General features: G+C 43.7%; 1 protein-coding gene across 2 annotated transcripts in view; it reads left to right on the plus strand.

The window, feature by feature from the left end:
• Positions 1-23236, plus strand: part of LOC106567727 (zinc finger and BTB domain-containing protein 16-A) — a 127369-nt gene that overhangs the window by 45490 nt on the left and 58643 nt on the right. For both annotated transcript variants that reach the window (XM_014137360.2, XM_014137361.2), the window contains exon 3: positions 7115-7212. In XM_014137360.2, the coding sequence (XP_013992835.1) occupies positions 7115-7212 (98 nt within the window). The remainder of the gene's footprint in view (positions 1-7114; positions 7213-23236) is intronic.

Here is a 23236-nt window from a genome sequence, read left to right on the forward strand (position 1 = left end):
CCCGCTCCTCTCCCAGCCTGCCTGCTACTTGTCTATGCTTAGCACGTAGCTTGCAGCATGTGTGAGTGTGGCTGGGAATTCATATGAACGTCTCGCAGCGGGGGGAAAGGGGGCTAGTCATTGACATGTGTAGGACGGCTCTGGGTTAATAAGAAATGGATGTGGCATTTGTTTTTATGAATGCCATTAAAATAGGGCCCGAGCTGTGATGGCGTTCGTTTTGTTTGTTTCTCTGTATCTCTGTTCTCTCTACTTATTTTTTTTATTTATCCCTGTGTATTATCGCACTCCAATCTCCCCCTCACGCTGTCTGATGGTCGTCATCTGCGTGGCTCGCCTGGTCCTAATGGGCTGGAAACGCCTGTGGAAAAAAGACCCTCGCCTCACCGCACGGCTCTGGAGCTCGGGGAAAGAATACCAAAATAAAAAGCGCTGGCAGAGCCAGAGGCATCTCGTAGCCACTTATGGCTGCATTAGGATCATCCACCGATGTGTCATCTAGCCGTCACTTGCGTTATTACAGTTTTGTTCACAAGTGCTCCCCCTCCCACATGTTGTTATATCAGCCTCTGGATGTAACAATGTCTGGTTTCTTTAATATCATAGATGGTTGTTTTTCCCCTTGTGTATATGAGGCTAGGAACAGCTAACCTTAGCCACCACTAAATGATAGCTCGGTGGAAGAACCCCAAAAAAGTGCAAATGCCACTCCGTCAATTAAGATTAATCATCATTATGCAAATGTTTTGGCAGAGCGGTGTCGACACCTGACTGAGATCTCTATTAAAAAGCAGCTAGTGAGGCAAATAGACAGACAGCTTGAGCTCCCCTTCTTCCTCCCTCTTTCTCTCCCTCCCTCTCTGTTCTCCCTGCCACTGTCGGCCCCCTCTTTTGACAAATACCTTAATCTGACTGTGTGTGCACATGGGACGGATGGCGTGCGTGCTTCTTAGGGCCCCGAGTGAGGGGCCCCCCCCCCAGAGGAGGAGACTAATGGGACTGGCTCCCCCAGATAGGCCACTCAGCCTCTCCATTTCCAGGCACATTGTGGACAAACACTCTCTAAAATTTATCATTTATTTTATGGTGACCCTGCCCCAATCTATACACGTGCCTCTAACTCCTCCTTTTCCAATGCCGCCTCGTCTTTTCCTCTCCTCTGTTCTCTCCATCATTTGCCCCCTCGCCTATATGCCAAGTATCATCTCAAGTTGTTTTAAGATTGCCGTCGAGAAGGGAGGATAGAAAAGGATTGGAAAGGTGATAGAGGAGGGAAATGTTCCTGGGTTTCGGCGGAGAGATGTTTTGAAGTAGCTGTAAGGCGTAAGCGCAGCAGTCATGTTTCTTTTTGTATTTGGTTCATTTCTTTTGATTGGGCTCTTTGTTTTGAGGAGCTGACGTGTAATGTTAATATTAACAGGCCGATGTGCAATAGTAGGAAGACCTTTGTCGACTCCATTCAGGAATATAAAGATTTGAAGGACTTGCTATCTTTAATGCACTTCCAGAATGTTTCCATACTGAAGGCGTAGATTATTATTAGATTATTTAACCGCTTAACCAAACAGATGACAAAACCTCAGACTGTTGTTGTTGTTGTTGTTGTTGTGGCAGTTCAGTTGAGTATACTGTTGTTTTAGTGGCGTTACTGAGGCTTGTTTCATTTTAAAAAAAATTATGGCGTCATCTAGCAGGGACCCCTGCTTTGAGGGCCGTCCCCGGACAGGAGAACTCCCGGCTATGATGTAGAGCCAGCGTGGTCCACTGGCGAGTGAAAAAGTTCAGGTTTATACGAGGCGCACTGTAACAGCTCAATAACACAGGCCTGTAATCTACTCCCGTTTCAAACACTTGCCTGATTTACGAGCCCGCGCACCACTCCAGCACCGAAATGAGGTGTTCAGCATATGTTTTGTTTACATACATTTTTTTATTTATTGCCGTTGTCAAAACTGATTGCTGGACAAAGTCGCTTATTAACTGAGCAAATGGCTTGAGAGTTGTTTTTTTATGTCAGCTTCCTTAATGACTACAGTCAGTCTGTTTCAAACGAGCCCCCCCTAACCCCCTCCCCCCACACACACATATACACTACCACCCCCTCATGTCCTGAGAGAGGTGTGTGTGTGTGTGTGTGTGTGTGTGTGTGTGTGTGTGTGTGTGTGTGTGTGTGTGTGTGTGTGTGTGTGTGTGTGTGTGTGTGTGTGTGTGTGTGTGTGTGTGTGTGTGTGTGTGTGTGTGTGTGCGCATAAGGAGGGAGGGAGTCCTGAGGGGACTGGGAGCTGCCACAGTTCACACATGGAGAGGAAAGGGAGGGTGGCGGGAGGGCGAGGGGGTCTTATGTGCAGATACATCTGGTGGAGGGGTCACAGCTCCTTTGGTCAGAAAGTAGAACTTGTAATAATTGCTTGGTCGTTTCGGCTTTCCGCCTCCGTCCACCGCCACCCACCCCCAAATCAACTGCTTTTTATCCAGGCTAATGGACCTGCCACCAGCACCGAGACAGGAGGCTGTTAGCACAAGTCCCAAGGATGGGCTGCCAGGCTGCTGACTGCCGCTGCGCTAAATCACCAGCAAGGGTCACTCTGAGTTTCTGCCGCCTGTAAAATTAAGTAGCTGTAAAAAGAAATGCTTCCATAAAAAAACACAAAGTTAATGGTAATGTTAACATTGTGTGGCTCTCTGCCATTAACTTTTTGCGGTGGGAGGGTGTGGTTTCATTCAAAGTAGTTTTGAATGTTAGCAGTGTTCACATTTGTCATGCTACGGTGCATGCTATTTTTTATTTGGGGCAGATAACATTACATTGTGTACAGTTGAAGTTGGAAGTTTACATACACTTAGGTTGGAGTCATTTAAAACTCGTTTTTCAACCACTCCACAAATGTCTTGTTAACAAACTATAGTTTTGGCAAGTTGGTTAGGACATTTAGTTTGTGCATGATACACGGAATTCTTCCAACAATTGTTTACAGACAGATTATTTCACTTATAATTCACTGTATCACAATTCCAGTGGGTCAGAAGTTTACATACACTAAGTTGACTGTTCCTTTAAACAGCTTGGAAAATTCCAGAAAATGATGTCATGGCTTTAGAAGCTTCTGATAGGCTAATTGACATTATTTGAGTGAATTGGAGGTGTACTTGTGGATGTATTTCAAGGCCTACCTTCAAACTCAGTCCCTCTTTGCTTGACATCATAGGAACATCAAAAGAAATCAGCCAAATCCACAAGTCAGGTTCATCCTTGGGAGCAATTTCCAAACGCCTGAAGGTACCACATTCATCTGTACAAACAATAGTACACAAGTATAAACACCATGGGACCACACAGCTGTCATACCGCTCAGGAAGGAGATGCGTTCTGTCTCCTAAAGATGAACGTCATTTGGTGTGAAAAGTGCAAATCAATCCCAGAACAACAGCAAAGGACCTTGTGAAGATGCTGGAGGAAACTGGTACAAAAGTATCTATATCCACAGTAAAACGAGTCCTTTATCGACATAACCTGAAAGGCCGCTCAGCAAGGAAGAAACCACTGCTCCAAAACCGTCATAAAAAAGCCAGACTACGGTTTGCAACTGCACATGGGGACAAAGATCGTACTTTTTGGAGGAATGTCCTCTGGTCTGATGAAACAAAAATGGAACTGTTTGGCCATAATGTCCATCGTCATGTTTGGAGGAAAAAGGGGGAGGCTTGCAAGCCGAAGAACACCATCCCAACCATGAAGCACGGGGGTGGCAGCATCATGTTGTGGGGGTGCTTTGCTGCAGGAGGGACTGGTGCACTTCACAAAATAGATGGCATCATGAGGATGGAAAATTATTTGGATATGTTGAAGCAACATCTCAAGACCTCAGTCAGAAAGTTAAAGCTTGGTCACAAATGGGTCTTCCAAATGGACAATGACTCCAAGCATACTTCCAAAGTTGTGGCAAAATGGCTTCAGGACAACAAAGTCAAGGTATTGGAGTGGCCATCACAAAGCCCTGACCTCATCCTATAGAAAATTTGTGGCCAGAACTGAAAAAGTGTGTGCGAGCAAAGAGGCCTAGAAACCTGACTCCGTTATACCAGCTCTGTCAGGAGGAATGGGCCAAAATTCACCCAACTTATTGTGAGAAGCTTGTGGAAGGCTACCCGTAACGTTTGACCCAAGTTAAACAATGTAAAGGCAATGCTACCAAATACTAATTGAGTATATGTAAACTTCTGACCCACTGGGAATGTGATGAAAGAAATAAAAGCTGAAATTAATCATTCTCTCTGCTATTATTCTGACATTTCACATTCTTAAAAATAAAGTGGTGATCCTAACTGACCTAAGACAGGAACATTTTTACTAGGATTAAATGTCAGGAATTGTGAAAAACTGAGTTTAAATGTATTTGGCTAAGGTGTATGTAAACTTCCGACTTCAACTGTAGGTGTTCTCAGCTTTCCAAATAGAAATGCCACAATAGTGATTATTCCGTAACAATTGCAATAGCCCTGGCTGAGCATTCTCAATTGCCCAGCCTAATTTGGTTTTAAACACAAAACTCCTTAAGCCCTATAGCGAAGACGTAGCATGTTGCAACTATTCCCTAGTATGCTAAATATATAGAGCCCTATAAACCACTGTCATTCTGTCTCCCTCTGTCTGTCTGGTAGAAACACCATCAGGTTCCTCTCTGCTTTAGACGAGCCGGTCCTCTGTTAGATTCAGCTCCATCTCTATCCCTCCCCTCCAGATGGACAGAAGCCTCCCGTTTCCAACACCTCCCTGGCCTCCATGCATATAAGGTTGAGTCGGTACACATGCTCCCCTCTCTCCAGCCCCTTGCAGTCCCCTTAATAAGTCCATCTACTCTTCATCAGCTTTCTGTACCGGGGACAATGGCCAGATTGAGGGGCCACAACAAAAGGCCTTTGAAAAATCCCCTACAGTAAGACGTTGTGTTTGTGTGCATCACTCAGTGTCCCCAAGGTGCGCAGACCCCTGGTCTTTTCCCAGCTCCCCTCCTGCCACAGCCGCTCGCCCACCATCGCGTTTTGAAGTGGCCCTTTTATTTTTGGAGACGTTTACAGGCCTTTTTAATTACTTACAGCTTGCCAAAGGGCTTTGCTGCCTCATTCTTCCTTTTGTTTGTCAAGGTCTTTCCACAAATCCTACTCTTGTTAAACCAGCCATCAGGATTTTGTAAGGTTTCTAGTTTTTTTCTCACTCTCTCTCGCCCCCCCTTTTCCTTTTGTTTATTTTGATTTGTGATTTTTCACTCTCCCTCTCCTTAAACTCGGTCCTCAAAACGGTTTTCCATCAATTCATCTTAATTGAAGTCACACCAGACTTCCTTGCTTAATAATTCTTGCCCCCATTGTCACAGATGGCTTGCTCTCGTTTGCAGCAGGAGCTGTAAATCAATTTTGATTTGGCGTATGACATCAATCAATCGTCATTTTACTCCCCAAACATCCTCTGCTCTTTTGTGAGACGCGAAGATGGATCGCTGTGTCAAGTTTACGAAGTTCAGATCTCCTTATCAAGGGTATTGTTTCCCTGAGAACTCGCACACTAAGACAATTGTTTCCATCGTCTGATTTGATACTGAGACAATCCAGCTTGAAGTGCTCTGATTATCACTTCATTCAGGCGTACAATGCACTCGACACAACACCGCTCCTCACCTGAACATAAAAAGGAAAAACTATTTTGGTGCATAGTTCTCACTCACATCCTTTTTTACATACCATTTTCTCTCAGCTTTCGACAGTTTGGTGACTTTAGTTTAATTGTGCACAAATAGAAATGTGAGAACCGGAACATATGTCTTTTGTTTCCCGTTCTGAGACATACAGCAGTTGGCGCCGAGGTGCAAACAATGAGCTAATTACTTCTCTGGTAACAATTACGGAATGCTGTAAGCATGCTAATAAAAATACATTTGGCTTACCATTTTTAACAAATTGCCAGCGGTCTTTGAGCCGGTCAGTGTGCTCTGGCGAGGCCCACTTAGGCAAGAACATCAATAAAAGGGCATACCTGCCTGGGGTTAATGTTTGTATGTTTTATGGGGGGCTGGTGACCTGAGCATTCTCTCTGAGTGTTGTGTTCTTAAGCACGGCATTGTTTGAAGTCGTTCTGTGTGTGTGGACTGTCAAGCCATTCTTGATCCGCTTATCTCTTCCTTGAAGGATGCAATATGTCTTAAAGATAACATGGCCAAACTACAGTGTGTGTGTGTGTGTGTGTGTGTGTGTGTGTGTGTGAAGTTCTCGAGGGGCTTAGCAAGGCTATCTGCAAAAATGGCAATTGTTTGCCAATCTGTGTCCTTTAATTGCTTCAGAACAGATTTAGATACATCTGAACAAAAGCTAATTTTGGATCTGCCCCTGGGGTGTTTGAGGATTTTGCAACAGATTGAGTTGTCAAGGTTCCTACCACCTCGCCAAACTGAAATCTTCCCATAGGTTCTGCAAGGTTGCCGAAGGTTGCATAGTTATCTAACCCCCATTTTCCTTTTCTGTGTAATTAAATAGTGACCCTTAGTTTAGGCTTGACCTTCTGGGCCACAACCATGTAGCCCTGCACCAACACGTTTTCCTTCAGGTGGTGGCCATTTTGACTGAGTGATAAAGGAGCTATTCCCATAACAAGGGTCCAAAATAATAGGAATTGACAAGGGGACTCAAAACTGGCACGGTATAATAAAGGCTCATATTGTTAACCGGATTCCCTTGTACGGCTCTCTGTGTAAATCATAGTCCACTTTATAGGACCTAATCCAGCCAATGTGCTTCAATTCTATGACGGGCGTGCATGCTTGCCACAATAACACCTCCAGTGGAATAACAGTTAGTGATTTATAGCTGGAATAAGGTCAAGCTCGGTTTACTGTTATGCTTTGATGTACTGATTCATGGTCGGTGACGTTGTCTTAACAGTATCTGAGAAGCAAAGTGTTTGACAATACAAGGATATCATTGTGAGCAGCACTGTGAACAGTGATGTAGGCAGCTGAATGGCAATTCACTGGTTTCATTCATGAATGTATCTCTGTCTGATTTTGATATTGACTGTAAAATCCAGACAATGTCCTGAAGATACGCTTCTCCCTCGTCTTTACAGGAAGCTGCATAGCGGTATGAAGACCTATGGATGTGAGCTGTGTGGGAAACGCTTCCTGGACAGCCTACGCCTTAGGATGCACTTGCTGTCTCACTCAGGTAAGAATCAACACTTGTGTGTCTGTATAGATATTTGTCTATGAATGTGTATCTATACTGCATGTATTTACAAAAACAATACTGTACATGTAGAGATTTTCCATCCTGTGTTTAATACTGTGAAATACACTGTGATACCCTATTTTAACAATGCATAGCAAAACAATTTTACTTTTTTGTTTACATTCTACTCTATATCAGAATATTAGAACATGACATTATGGAATTTGATATAGTCCCAGTCAGTATTGAATAGAACATTGCGGTCCCGTCCGCCTTGGTGGAAAACAACCCATGGGTTCCTACCACAACGCCAACTTTACCCCAATGGCTCACAGCAAAAACTTGAATTTTCTTGTTGTGTGCTTGTTTAAGTCAGTTACTAAACTTCATTCAAGAAAAGTACATGTCTAAAGATTACTTTTCAACATCGCCTGCTCCCGAGTGTTCTCATTACGTAATATTGTAGAACCTCCCTCATGCCCCTTTTCATGATGGTGCTAGCAGCAACGTGAGTCCTAGCTACCAACCGGAACATTAAGCTAGCCAAGACCAACATCACCAAAAAACTGACTATACAGATGGAAGTAGTGAGTGGAGTTAAACGGACTATACATAGCTACCTGTAGCCTACCCGGACACCAGTCCCCACAATTTCCCACGCCAAATAGCCGGAAGCCACAGGGCTTTTCACACAGACGCTATATCCTTAAGTGTGAGCATTGCGAACCGTGGGTTGGGATTTTTGACCTGGTTACATGGTACATTGGACAATACAGCAGCTTTTCGGCATCTTCTGTTATTTCTGTCTTACAAAAAATGTACGACGAAGTTGGCTCTTTTACACTGGGGGTTAATGGGATAGAATGTTTTTAGTTTTTTCCTAATTTGTGGGCGTGGTCGAGGGGAATTCCTTACTATTGTGTGAATATCGACTCAGAGTATTGGCTGTGCAATGTACAGGCTTGATATTGAAATGGGATAATTACACTGAACAAAAATATAAACGCAACAATTTTACAGTTCATATAAAGAAATCAGTCAATTGAAATCAATTCATTAGGTACTAATCTATGGATTTCACATGACTGGGAATACAGATATGCAAATATCTTTTTTTAAAAACAATAAGGGCTTGAATCAGAAAACCAGTCAGTATCTGGTGTGACCACCATTTGCCTCATGCAGCGCTACACTTCTCCTTCACATAGAATTGATCAGGCTGTTGATTGTGACCTGTCGGATGTTGTAGTCTTCAATGGCTCTTCGATGTTGCTGGATATTGTCGGGAACTGGAACACGCTGATCCAGAGCATCCCAAACATGCTCAATGGTGACATGTAGTGAGTATGCAGGCCATGGAAGAACTGGGACATTTTTGTAATCATCTTATTATGAAAATGTTATTTTACATAGACAACCAAACAAAGTGCACCACCACACAAAGTACAATAAAAGGAATAATAATATAGCAAAACATTACACAAAAAGGCAGTCGTAAAATTGAGAACAAAATATATACAAATATCACAATTATAACATGGGGCATTTATGGGAGGTTTTCTACATAGGACCACAATGGAGACCAGATTTTCCAAAATGTATCAGACTTCTAGTGTAAATCAAAGGTAAGTGTCTCTAGGGGTATAATAGCAGAAGCTTGAGAAAGACACATTCTCGCAGCTGGTACATCAGATGTGGACCATAATAACAATATCATTTTTAAGCTAAGTAAACAAGGATATTGAACAGACGTTCAGAGTCCGGGTCAAACGCAACATTACAATCAAAGTAGAGAAAATAAAAATTTGGTGAAAAAGAAAATGGCAAATCTACTTGATGTGTAAATGAATATCATTCCAATAAGACTGGATTCTGCTACAGTACCAAAAAATGTGCATGAAGGTGCCAGTATCCTGTTTACATTTGAAACGTAACTGTGATGCATTGGGAAACATTTTGTGAAGGCGGACAGGTGTAATGTAGGTTCTATGAAAAAAATGTAAATGTAGTTCTTGTATGCTTATGGAGGTGCATTTGCAGTAGACCCTATCGCAGATAGAAACCCATTCTTCCTCACCAAATGCATGTCCAATGTCTCTCTCCCAAACATGTCTCAAAGCGTCATAGGATGAGGCACTTCTGTTCAATAAAATAGAATATATGTCTGAGATTAAAACTCTCCGAACAGTAGGATTCTTAAAAAGTTTTTCAACTTCAGTAATTTCAAAACGTAGTATATCGACTTTCTTCTGACCCTCTATGAAGTATCCAAGTTGTAGGTATTTAAACAAATCTTTGTTGGGTATGTCAAACTCAGTTTTTATCTGTTGAAACGATTTAAGAGTGTCCTGAGTAAATAAAGGCGTAAGGTCAGCAATGCCCTTCGTCTTACAGTCCAGAAATCCAATACTCCTTTTTTGGGGGGGGAAATCTGAATTAATGGCAATCGGTGACCAGAGTGATATGGTCTGAAATCTACAAGTACCTCCTTGCATCTTTCAAAGCTAAGAGTGTATTATGCACTGAACAATCCCACTCCTTTTTCTATTCTGGTTAGAGCCAGTTTGCCCTGTTCTGTGAAGGGAGTAGTACACAGCGTTGTACGAGATCTTCAGTTTCTTTGCAATTTCTCGCATGGAATAGCCTTCATTTCTCAGAACAAGAATAGACTGACGAGTTTCAGAAAAAATGTCTTTGTTTCTGGCCATTTTGAGCCTGTAATCGATCCCACAAATGCTGATGCTCCAGATACTCAACTAGTCTAAAGAAGCCCAGTTTTATTGCTTCTTTAATCAGAACAACAGTTTTCAGTTGTGCTAACATAATTGCAAAAGGGTTTTCTAATGATCAATTAGCCTTTTAAAATGATAAACTTGGATTAGCTAACACAACGTGCCATTGGAACACAGGAGTGATGGTTGCTGATAATGGGCCTCTGTACGCCTATGTAGATATTCCATAAAAAATCTGCCGTTTCCAGCTACAATAGTCATTTATAACATTAGCAATGTCTACACTGTATTTCTGATCAATTTGTTATTTTAATGGCCAACAAATGTGCTTTTCTTTCTAAAACAAGGACTTTTATAACTGACCCCAAACTTTTGTTTGTATTTATTTATTTATTTATTTATTTATTTATTTATTTAACTAGGCAAGTCAGTTAAGAACACATTCTGATTTACAATGACGACCGACCCCAGCCAAACCCTAACCCGGACAATGCTGGTCCAATTGTGCGCCGCCCTATGGGACTCCCAATCACTGCCGGTTGTGATACAGCCTGGAATCAAACCAGGGTCTGTAGTGATGCCTCTCTCGCTTAGATGCAGTGCCTTAGACCGCTGCATCACTCGGGGGGGGGGGGGATCTTAATCAGATATTTTGTAATTTTGTTGTTCGATCTTGTACATTGTGAAGTATAATGAGATTTATAGAAGTCGCAAAACGTATAAGAAGTGGAGCCATCTGCCGTCCATATAGACTTAATCAATCGTTCATTCTGTTATTTTTTTTAAGTTGGTGTGCAGGTAGACGGCTCAGACTGTTCCAAACAAACTCATATTTTTGCTTGGTAAAAATCAACCGGTTTTTTTACATGCTTTGTATGCTCTAAATTGAGTTTGGCCTTAGCACAAGCTAGTGAATTCCAGTTCACCTGGGTTGGTGGTTGTTTATGAAGAAGTTCTAAATGCTTTACAGCCTCCAATTTTTTCCCTATTTTCCATTCTAAGCTTCTTGATCATAGAGGCTTGGGAAATGATATGACCCCTTATAGTTTCTTTAGCAGCATCCCAGGTAGTTGCAGCTGAGACAGGAGAGAGTTGATTGTCGAGACAGTAATGTGATAATTTATCTTTGATCACAGAGCAGAATCCTTCATTGTTAAGCAGAGACATCTCGTTTTTGGGGATTGTTTTGCCAATTTCAATATCTGTATACACTGGGGTATGGTCAGAAATGACTATAGAACCAATAGCACATGACTGGACAATATGCATGTAAGTAGAGGGCCTAAAAAAAATTCAATCTAGAATATGAATTATGGGTCTAAAGTAGAAAGTATAGTCTCTGACATTAGGATTTAGCTCTCTCCATACAGTATGTCTACTAAACCAGATAAATCACAGATGTTTCTGAGAGTATTTGAGGCTCAATAATTCGAGACTGGATCAGTTGATGATGTATCCAATTTACCCAAAGTACAGTTAAAATCTTCTGAAATAAACCCAAGTCCCTTTCAGTATTGATTAAATAATAAAATCATGTCAGACATAAATTTGAGGGAGTCTGTGTTCGTATAGTAATATGTTGAAGTATATTACCTGTAATCAAAATAAATCGTCCTTCAGGGTCTGTATCTTGGTGCTCAAATATAAATTGGACATTTTTTTTTCTTTACCTTTTTTTCTTTTCCAATTTAATAACGATTTTTTTTTAAGCCGTTTTCTCCCCAATTTCGCAGTATCCAATTCTTAGTTAGTCTTGTCTCATCGCTGCAACTCCCGTACGGACTCGGGAGAGGTGAAGGTTGAGAGCCGAGCGTCCTCCAAAACACAACCCAACCAAGCCGCACTGCTTCATGACACAATGCCCACTTAATCCGGAAGCCAGCTGCACCTTTGTGTCAGAGGAAACACCGTACACCTGGCAACCGTGTCAGCGTGCACTGCGCCCGGCCCGCCACAGGAGTCGCTAGTGCACGATGAGACAAGAACATTCCTGCCGGCCAAACCTTCCCCTAACCCGGACGACGTGTTAGGGGTGGATTATCTTGGCAAAGAAGAAATTATCACTAACAGGAGAGAAATAAGCTTTTTGTGTGTATGGAACATTTCTGGGATCTTTTATTTCAACTCATGAAACATGGGACCAACACTTTGCATGTTGCGTTCATATTTGTGTTCAGTGTAGTACTCACGGATATGATTTAATGAACTGATAAAGACCCATAACATGCGATATATTTCTGGATTTACATCAGGCTGCAGTGGTTTAAATCAACATTCAGTGGAGATTTTGGCCCCATTGGTTTAGGGCCTGGGCCATGGCATTAACCAGCTAAAAGCCATGTAATTCAACACACAGCGGCTATTGATCCAGCCAGGCTGACACTGGCCACGGACAGCCTGTGGATTCAGGGCCTACTTAGTGCAGTTGGGCTTTTTTCTTTATTGGACTCTCCTCCCAGGGCCTTAAGTGCAGATGGTTTATAGACGGTCTGTAAAAGCCATTGGACTCTGGGTTCCCTGTTGTGTAGGTTTCCCCTTACCCCTCCACGTGTTGGCCTGATCCAACCTCCTGCCCACCCACACGACATATGGGACTCCAACTACCCTAGTCATAGACTGTTCTCTCTGCTACTGCCCCTCAAGCAGTAGTCTAGGTCGGCGCACTAAGTCGAGGTTCAAGAGGCTTCTAAACAGCTTCTATCCCCAAGCCAAGCCATAAGACTCCTGAACATCTAATCAAATGGCTACCCAGACTAATTGCATTGTGTGTGTGTGTCGTCGTCCCCCCCCTCGCTACGCTGTTATCTATGTGTAGTCACTTTAATAGCTCTACCTACATGTACATATTACCTCGACACCGGTGCCCCCGTATATAGCCCCGCTATTGTCATTTGCTGCTGCTCTTTAATTATTTGTTATTCTTATTCTTATCTCTTACTCTTTTGGGGGGGAATATTTTCTTAAAATTGCATTGTTGGTTAAGGGCTTGTAAGTAAACATTTCACTGTAAGGTCTACCTACACCTGTTGTATTCGGCGCATGTGACAAATAACATTTGATTTGGTTTACATATGTTTCCACATACGACCACATGTTCCTTCCATACTGGAAACACAACAGTCAGTCAGTCAAGTGTTGTTCGTTTCTCTCCCATTATATGTAAATGAGAGATGTCATGTCATCGTTGTTTGTTCTCCCTCAGTCATGTTTCAAAGAGGTTTTGAACAAACAAATTAGTATCTCGCAATTAATGCCGGAGTCTGGGGCCCCAGGATGTAGCAACACACGTTTTGATTTGTCGCCGAGGTGGCTCTCCCGTCATGTTGCGGCGGGGAGATGAATGACGCCTCACGCTGTGCCGGTGAATTGGCTCTGTGCACGACTCAGCATGTAAAAATACAGCTTTAAGGAAATATATGATGTTTATTTTAGAATCCCCTTCCAAATCCCCACGACAACACATTCACTGGTCGGAAAGACCACAAATACAGCTCTTGTTTGACATCCATAATAAAAAGCATGTCTGTATTAAAGCTGGCTGTGACATTTATGACTACAATAGTGTAATAAACACACTGCAGGTCGGAGACCCCAACACATTCTCCCAGCCTCCCCAGTTTCTCAGATCCTGGAGCCAAAATCCCATGACACAACATTGAGTTTCTTCTTCTCTCTGAAATTCAGAGAGAAGAAGAAGAGTTTGTATTGTACACTGCCACCTCAGGCAAGTCCTGCTGCGACAGTAAGACGGTGCGTGTAATCAAGCAATCCTTAGGGGAAGAATTATTGCGATGTGGAAGTTTTAAAATGAGTCGGGTAATCCCGGGCTCAGCCGCTTCTCCTTGCCTCAGAGAAAGACTGGAGAAGACTTCAAAAGAGGGTTTTACTATGGCTCGCTTAGCTCCCGGGCGCCTGTGGAAACAAGTCTTTAGCACCTAGGCTGCATAGTAAAGGCAGACCTGGTTGGCCTTAGTTTCCCCATCCTGATTGAGTCCAGATCTGGTCTAGCATCATAATTAACCAAGTCATTCAGGAGATCATTGGTCCAATCATTATCAGAGCTGTGAGTCATGACTAGTATGAAGTGGTAACTGGATGATAAAGCTGACTGCTTTCAACAGGTGAGTAGGTAAATACTCTGACCTGACAAATTCTTGGCCACCCTCCAGAGATACTTTCTAATTCATTGAAGTTGTCAATGAGTAACGAGCTAAAAAAGGAAATGGCAAACAACCGTCTGCCTGCCTTTTCACACACATTTGAAACTCTAGGAAGAACCACAAGAAATGATTCCCCTCAACAATGAAAAGTGAGTGAAGGATGTGGGCAGTGTATTTTTAGCTCAAGCGCTGAAACTTTCGCAGGGCTGGCTGGCTTGACGCACAATGCCAACCTGTGCTGTGTACATGTCAGTGTTGACTCATTGGAGCTTTGGTCTGGCGTAAAGCAGACAGGCGCTTCTATCAAGACAGCGACGGTTAGGGAGAGACGAGCGACGAGCCGAGGCCCTTTGATATTTTTTTTTGCCTTAGACTTTCAACTTCTTTTCCATCCGACCTCAGTGCGTGTCTTGATTTTTATCATCGCTCTCTGAAATGACAGCTCACAGGTCCCTGTATCTGCCCCCCCCCCCAAAACCAGCCACCACCCTTCACCTAGCCTCAGACATACAGACAGAGAGTGAAAGAGAGATGGAAGGCGGGAGGGAGGAGGAGGAGGAATGCTTGTTGGTATGCACAGTGTACTGTGTGGGGATGTTTACCTTTTCAGCCGTCGCTGCCCCTCCCCTCCCCGCTCCAGTCCGCCAGTGCAGGCTGTCTCACTCACATTCTCTTCTCTCTCTCCCTTTCTCTCTCTCGCTCCCTTTCTCTCTCTCTCGCTCCCTTTCTCTCTCTCTCTCTGTCTGTGTCTCTCTCTCTGTCTCTATCTCTCTCTCCCTCTGTGTGCTTGTTTTATCGGGGACTTGGCGGCTCGCCAGTCTGGGCTGCCTGCCACAGCCGAGGGTACAGTATGTACAGTGAGTCTTGTGCCAGTTTTTTTTTCTAGTGTTTGTTATGAGTGGGGATTTTTTTTAATGTATTATTGTCTGTCGAGCAGTTAGTGTTTGTCGTGGCGGTGGTTGAGCCATCAGAGAGAGGGGGGGTAACTGTTGAATGTAAGAGGAGTCTGGTGGATGTCTAGCACCGATACAGTAAGCTGATGAGTGGGCCTCGGTGGGCCGTGGGCCCAATAAAGGAGTGGCGTGTGCCTGTGTTTTTCCCCATGTTAAGGTCACCGTGTCCTGGGAGCCCGCGAGGGGAAGGCAGAGTGGCCTGGAAGAACAGTGACTCAGCTGTTTGGGAACAGGGAAGGGAGAAACTCAGGCCCTTTAAGAGGTGTGATGTGAGATGCCCTGGTATTTGGTTGTGTTGTAGAATAGTCTTGGGACCAGTTGGCCCACAGACTTAGATCATTTATAGTTACATTTGTAAAGCACATGGATGCTTTATATGATGTAGTTATTACTCTTCTCCAAACCATGGCTGTTCAGGCTCAGTGAGCGGAAATAATGCACCATCAAAGCAGGTTTTTATCTCAACGTCTTTTCTAGATTCAAAAGCTCTAATCCTCTGTTTACAGTAACAGCCAAGAGTTCACAGATTAACCAACTGTATAGGCAGTGAAGTGGCAGAAATGAAACCCTATATGAGCTTTGGCTTGCAAAGCCAACTGAACTTGTACTGAGATAGATGACTGAATTGATTGATTGAATGTTTTAATGGACAGACATGCTGTGCGCACACACATGCACACACAGAAACTAGATTAAATTACATACAGTAGACAGACACACACACAGGGCCACGTGTGCACGCCGTCCAGACTCCCAGGGCTGGGTCATTAGCAGGCCCGTCCTGGCCGCCCCGGCCTGATTAAGTCTGGGCTCTATTCTCCAGGGGGACCCAGCTCTGGACCTCACTTGACTTCATTAGCTCAGCCATCTGAGCTAGGCTAGGGAGCAGTCTCGGGCCGGCAGCAGGCCCCCTCCCTCGCCACGCACAGACACACACTCCGCAAATACACACGCATGCACTCAGAAACACACACTGCCTCTAATACAGACACACAAAGGCACATTGCGTCCAGACGGCGAGACCCAGCCAGGATCACATGGGGGATATTACTGCCGGTGGACTATCAGGAAAAGGGTGTCATGTCTGCTGGAACATGACAGTACAGCTTGACTCCTCCACTCTGAGGCTACGTGTGTGTACTGTTATTTTCACTCTGCCATATTATCCCCCCCTCACTGACACTTAAAAATGTCTCCAAAGCTTGTTTTGCTGGTTTCAAACTCGGTTAGCCAGCCAGCCACAGCCAGGAAGGACAGTCACCTGTTTTGGGGTTGCCAGATATTTCTGCGATGGCTCACTGTTTGTCCCACGGTATCAGCCCTGGGGGGATTCTTCTGCTCCCATTGTTAGCATTGCATTGTCTTTTCTGTCGGTCTTCCTGCTCTAACCCTTACTTGGGTTACAGTGTTAAAAGTTAACACTCTGGCAACCTAAAAAACCTTGACGAGGTTGTCTTAGACCCAGTCCATGTCACCAAGCTGACTCTAAATATCAAACTGCACACCTCTATTGGGTTGCCATTACAGAGCAGAGGAGCACCGAGCCAAGATCTTGGACCTCCCCCTCTTTCCTGCAGCCCACTTCATGTCAACCCTGACATAATCTGCTAGTTAACTCTCAGTGCACCTGACTGACACCTGCCTGACACCTGCTCCCACTTCTTTGTGCGCGCCATATAAATGGCTAAAGTATTAAGACATTGAAAAATGTGAGGTATTTAGAAAAAGTGCTGGGGAGAGGGAAAGAGGAAGTAGGGGGATGAAGAGAAAAGCCCAGGTGAAAGTGTTTCTCTCTCTCTTTGGCTCTCTCGCTCTTTCTCTTTCCCTCTGCCTCTCTCTCTCTTTCTTTCTATCTTTCTCTCTTTCTCGCTCTCTCATCTGTCTCACTGCCGTGGGAGCAGAACAGAGAGCGAGCGAGGAGTATAGTGGAGCGGCTCGGCGGAGCTTTCTTGGCCCCACTCCAGCTCTTCCCTCACAGTGATGACATCATGGTTGTGCCGGCAGGTCTGGATGTTCTGCCAGCATTCCAGCGTGTTTATGATCACTCGCAGATGTGTCCAAGAACATACTGTACCCAAACCAGAAATTAATGGAACTTGACTGCCTTCCAAGCCACATATTCCAAAATAGAGAAGGGCCTTGTGAATAAGGACAGGGAGGGGGGAGGGGGGGGGGCGGACGTGGTGGGGGATTGTGGAGGAAAGGCTCTATTAAAAGTTTTGGGGGAAAGGAAATGCCCTGTGATTTACATGTATATTGTTCACAACAGCTGACACCATAGCTCACCTCCCCTCCTCCCTCCCTCCCTCCCTCCCTCCCTCCCCTCCTCCCTCCCTCCAGTACATTAGCACAGGATGACAGACGGCATGGATAAATGGGCCAAGCTTCTGTTTGGCCGTGTGCCCTAACTCCTCTCTGGTGGTTTAAACCCATAATACTTTCCCTGACCTGTTGATGTACATTAAACCCCTATTTAAAAACACCACTTGAATTATTTGGGGCATAAATCTGCCTCCATTACAAAGGTCCAGAAGAGATGATTGGGTCCCTGGCTATAATGGCCTCAGTAATTGTCCGGCAACTTCTCTCCTCATCAAAAAGCGCTTCCAGTCTCACACACACACACACACACACACACACACACACACACACACACACACACACACACACACACACACACACACACACACAGAGAGAGAGGCAGGAGGGAACCAGTTAAGATCTCCATCCACCTGAAATGAGACTTGACTGGTGGAAATAGTGTTCCTTCAGTAAACTGCCCCATTTTAGCTGGAACTCAATGCATCTACCTGGCTGCACTCTATAAGCCTTTGGAAGAGGGATGGTCTATCTAGGCTGTACAGTATGTGACAAGGATGGCCCACGTCTACATTGCTTGCTGTTTGGGGTTTTAGGCCGGGTTTCTGTATAGGCACTTTGTGACATCTGCTGATGTAATAAGGGCTTTATAAATACATTTGATTTGACTGTACTGTACATAATGGGAGGTGACGCCTTTGACTGTTAGTCATCTGTCATTACGCTATGATGGAACTGGATGCCCCAGTTTAGTTTGCTTGTCCCTTAAGGCCATCTCTCTTGGTTCTCTTAAGCTTCTAGACTATTCCCCCAGTAGGTGAGGTGCTACAGTGTTTGTATCATTATAGTAAACCACTAATTACTACTGAATGTTGTCTGAATTGGATCCTGTTTCAATAACCTACTATTATATGGTACTTGAGCGCTAGTCATTCAATATCTGACCTTGTGTGTTTTTATGACCTGTTCTTACTAAACGAGTCTCTCTCGGCAGTCATTGTACCGTTCATATAATTATGTCTAGTAGTACAAAACACATTTGGCCCGGCTTCAGATCTATACACGAGTTCAATTAAATCGAGTCGTGTTGATACTTAATGATTTACGATGCTTTCACCACGTTCAACTTCACAAGTAGCCCCCATCGAATTACCTCGGCGACAAGACACCTTATTCATAAGATTCAATAGGATATTCAAAATCGCCTTGTCCATTAACCATCACCTAGTTAAAGAAACATCTCTGGTGCTAAAAAGAAAACCCAAAAGGAAGCTCCCAACTAGCCCATAATACCCATGTAGAAAAAAGACCTTGATCTTACTCCCTTACTCCTTTGTTGTCAGGGTATTGCAGCTTTAAATCCCTTTGGTTGCTAAGTAGCGAGTGCCCCTGTGCTCTAATGGGCTGATTTGGTATTCAGCTCGATGCCGGCTCTTATTTTTGTATGCGAGATGGTGTGTTTTGTGTGGAGGGTGAGTGCAGTGAGTGTTTTGATGGAGGGTGATTGCGGCAGCGTCTGGAGGATGTTTTAGAGTTTTATGAGCTGCACAGTACACTGTGTGCCTTTTCTAAAACAGAACACAGACCATAGAATGTTGGATATGGTTCATTCTTTTTTTTTTTTTTTCTCCCTCTGAGCAGCTCCTGTCAGAGACGGGAGGAAAGGGGGTGGGTGGGTGTCACTCACTGGAAAGGAAAGGGGGGGGGGATTTCGATTAATTTGTTCTGCTGAAAAGAAACAAGTGATATGGTAGAAAACACACACATACACCTCGACACACACTTCAGAGAGGGGGTGAAGGCACACAAGCACGTCTACAAGGGAGAACACGTGTTAGGCTCACCATGCTGTGTTGGAGTTGGGGAGGGCTGTTTTGAAAAAGAAGTGCACCTCATTCCCAGAATGGTGAACGTTGCTCAAGGGGCTGTACAAGGATCAGGTGGACTTCATTGTGTGGTTGTAGCTATTTGATTTTTGGAGTCCCTTTTCAGTGGAAGATCCTTGACATGGGCTTAAGGCCAAAACAGGGAATGGCAGGCGCTATAGATCTGTCAGAATGACACAGCCATGTATTGCTTTATTGGTAGAGATAATAATTCTTATCACTAAGCAAGTTCTGAGGAATGCAATAAAGAATTACGAAATAGAATGATAGCATCAATACTGATCCCTTAAATGTCAACCTCGTCCCATTAATAACAAGACATGGAAGTCAATATTCAGGAAGTGATGTGAAACAGTCATGATTAGAGTCAGAAAAATACTTGCAAGGAAAGCCAGCAACATGCATAACGTTTTGGGCCGAAGGTATATGCAATTGAGTGGTGACTATTTTTGTTAGATATTTTTTATTCACAGTAACATTTTTGGAACTGCAGGCATAAGGAAACGACGTAACTCAAGTTGTCTCCCCTTTTTGGAGTTATTGTGTGTATTTGTTTGCATGTCTCTGGGCAGAAATGACTTGTTTGTGTATTGGGTTCTGTTTGTGTTCAAAGATCAAGGAATTGATACCAGCTGTAAATCTGTGGTTGAAAAGCAGTGATGTGTTGTTAGAACAGGCGAAAAGGGAGGGGGGGATAGCAATGCAATAAAAGAGCCAGAGAAGTGTACTGGAGGGGGGCTAGGGGAGAGGGGAGTGGGGGGAGCGCGCTTGGTTGTGAGAGAGGCTAAATTTAAATCGTAATTGGCCGACTTCCACAAGCTTGCGGGCATTTTAATGAGTCATAATAACTTCATTTAAAACCAGCTGAGCAGAAATAGATTGGAGAGGAGCCTGTGGCCAGTATGGATTGGTGTTTTCGTCAGGCCCAGAGCCCACTCCCTTTCATCGCCCAGAAAGCCGCAGACACGCACGCACGCACACACACGCTGGGGGGACATCTGACTGGGGTTACACATAGTGTGCGTGCACGTGTGTTTATTTAAAAATACAAATATTCAAAACCATTTGTATTGAAAATCACACCGTTGGGTATTTAAAAATGCCCTGGTGTACAGTATATTGCCCAAGCCTAGCTGTAGCTTCAGTTAGTAACCGTACATGTCAGTCAACTGTCTGTATATTAAACAGTCTGAATGATGACTGTTAATGTATCTGTGGCTGACTGTGTTGACTACATATCAAAAAATACTAACCAACTGATTAACCTACTCACCCAGAGGACAGAGTTGGCTGGAGAGAGTACATCCAACCCGGGTGTAAAATGTAAAATGGGGAGAGTGAGAGAACGTGTGACCTGACTAATCAGACTACGTCCCACCCGCATCAAAATATCTCAATTAGAAGGATTTTCTCAGAAAAGGAAAACAAATCTGGGAAGGGTGAAAATCAGCCCTTATCAAAAAAATGCCACTGATTCTCTATCTGGCTCAGCAGAAGAATACTGACATTGTTGTTCTAATGATATCACCACGTATCATACGTTGCAGTGGCTATAAGATTATCTAGTGTTTATCTGTGACTGAAATTAGGAGAGGAATTTGTTGGCACCGGCAGCGCTGGGCCGGTCGAGTTTGACCGTGAGGGCAAACTTTTTTTAAATGTTTTAACCGAAGCAGTCTGGGTGTTTAAGCAGGTTCCAGTGAGTGTGGGAGAGCACTGTCACGTGTCCTAAAATGATCCCACAACCATGCACTTTAGTCTTTCTATTAGCTGTCACCACAGCAAATGCATGGCTTTTGTGTTTGTGTAATGGTATTAGGGAAATGTGCTATGTCAGACCTGACCACCTTTCCAGACTTTATTGAGTCTGCACCCTTCAATTATGTGACAATCCATTAACCATGTAAAAATGATATTTTGGAAATAGTCATTGCTATCAAGCACATAGCATTCTGTTGTATGCAGAAATGCTCTATGGTTAAGACCTAAGCTTACTATCAATACAATATGTTCTTGGTAGATTTTCATAAATAAGAAGAAATCTATAAACATGGTATGACACTGACGACACTTGCATAATTTGCCAGATTGGTCTTGTTGCAACATTCCCCCCCAAAAAATATACGAGTCGGATTTAATCTTTGTGGGCCATTTTGTGACGGAAATAAATACGCTACCACAATGCCAACCGAGGAAAAGAAAGCATGATTTGTTTGCCACGTAAATGGCCATGAAAGTAAATATCCTCCAAGGCATGGTCTTTATTGCATTATGTAAGTTGGACGATAGCTCTGGGAAAGTTTTAGATCAATTTCTCAGCACAGATTAGAAAGCTATGAATCCCATTTATGGAAGAGACTCCCTCCTGAAATACTCTAAGAATTTTTTTTTTTTTTCGGGATGAAGAGACAATCAACCCGCTAAGCAAAGATCCGCAGACGGTGCTTTCATGTATGAAAAAAAAGGGAGAGAGAGAGAGAAAGTGAAAGAGAGGGGAAAAAAAAGATAAAAGCACTCCCAAAGCCATCTGGAAGTAGCCAGGACACACAAGGCTTGCTTTTATGCTACTAATTCCACTAGGAGGTGCAGCATAAAAGCAGAGTGTGGATATTATGTTCTAACTGTTGCGAACTATTAAATGGCCCCGGAATACTAATCTTGGTGGTCAGGCAGAGGGAGGACTATTTTTGACTGGAGTAAACTGTCTGTCGTTTGGGGCTCAGGAAGCCTCTCAGAGGAGATGCTTCTTTCTGCTCTCTGTTAAATTGATGAGCCGTCTAGCCAGTAGTGCCTTTCAAGTCTGAGCACAGTCAAAGGAGCTACGATACTATCCCTTCAGGTGTCAATAATGTAGTTATAGATTAACTATACTGAACAAAAATATAAACGCAACATGTAAAGTGTTGGTCTCATGTTTCATGAGCTGAAATAAAAGATCCCAGAAATGTTCCATATGCACAAAATGATTATTTCTCTCAAATGTTGTACACAATTTTTTTACATCCCTGTTAGTGAGCCTTTCTCCATCGCCAAGATAATCTATCCACCTGACCGGTGTGGCATAGCAAAAAGCTGATTAAAGAGCATGATCATTACACAGGTGCACCCTGTGCTTGGGACAATAAAAGGATGCTCAAATATGCAGTTTTGTCACACAACACAATGCCACAGATGTCTCAAGTTTTGAGGGAGTCCACCAGAGCTGTTGCCAGAGAATTGAATGTTCATTTCTCTACCATAAGCTGCCTCCAATGTGGTTTTGGAGAATTTGGCAGTACGTCCAACTAGCCTCACAACCGCAGACCACGTGTAACCACTCCAGCCCATGACCTCTACTTCCGGCCCCTTCACCTGCGGGATCGTCTGAGACCAGCCACCTGGACAGCTGATGAAACTGAGGAGTATTTCCGTTTGTAAAAAAGCCCTTTTGTGGGGGAAAAAAAATTCTGAATGGCTGGGCTTGGCTCCCCAGTGGCATAGGCCCACCTACTTGGGAGACAGGCCCACCCATGGCTGGTTCCCTGCCCAGTAATGTGAAATCTATAGATTAGGTGCCTAATTAATTTATTTTAATTGACTGATTTCCTTATATGAACTGAACTCAGTAAAATTGTTAATTGTTGCATGTTGCGTTTATATTTTTGTTCAGTATAGAAAGGACTGTACAGTGGCAGCTTGGCCTATTTTTGCCCAGCTGATTCTTGGCCTTTGTTGGCTCTCGGCCAATGGCCTGTCACTTCTCGAGTGTCGGTTCTATCGTTACTATATCTGGGTCCTGTGGTGCACTGCAGAGTGACTGACTAGGAGCTGCTTCAGAGGAAGAGGGCAGCAGATCTGGAATGTGTGGCAGGACATTGTAAAAAGTTTTAGTGAGGAAGTTAATGGCCTGTCACACTGTCCACTATTGTGAAGAAAAAAATGTTTATGGAATTGACTTTCTTTTTTCTCTCTTTCTCTCGCCCTACTTTTTC

The sequence above is a fragment of the Salmo salar genome, chromosome ssa13, assembly GCF_905237065.1.
Source record: "Salmo salar chromosome ssa13, Ssal_v3.1, whole genome shotgun sequence".
Taxonomy (NCBI): domain Eukaryota; kingdom Metazoa; phylum Chordata; class Actinopteri; order Salmoniformes; family Salmonidae; genus Salmo; species Salmo salar.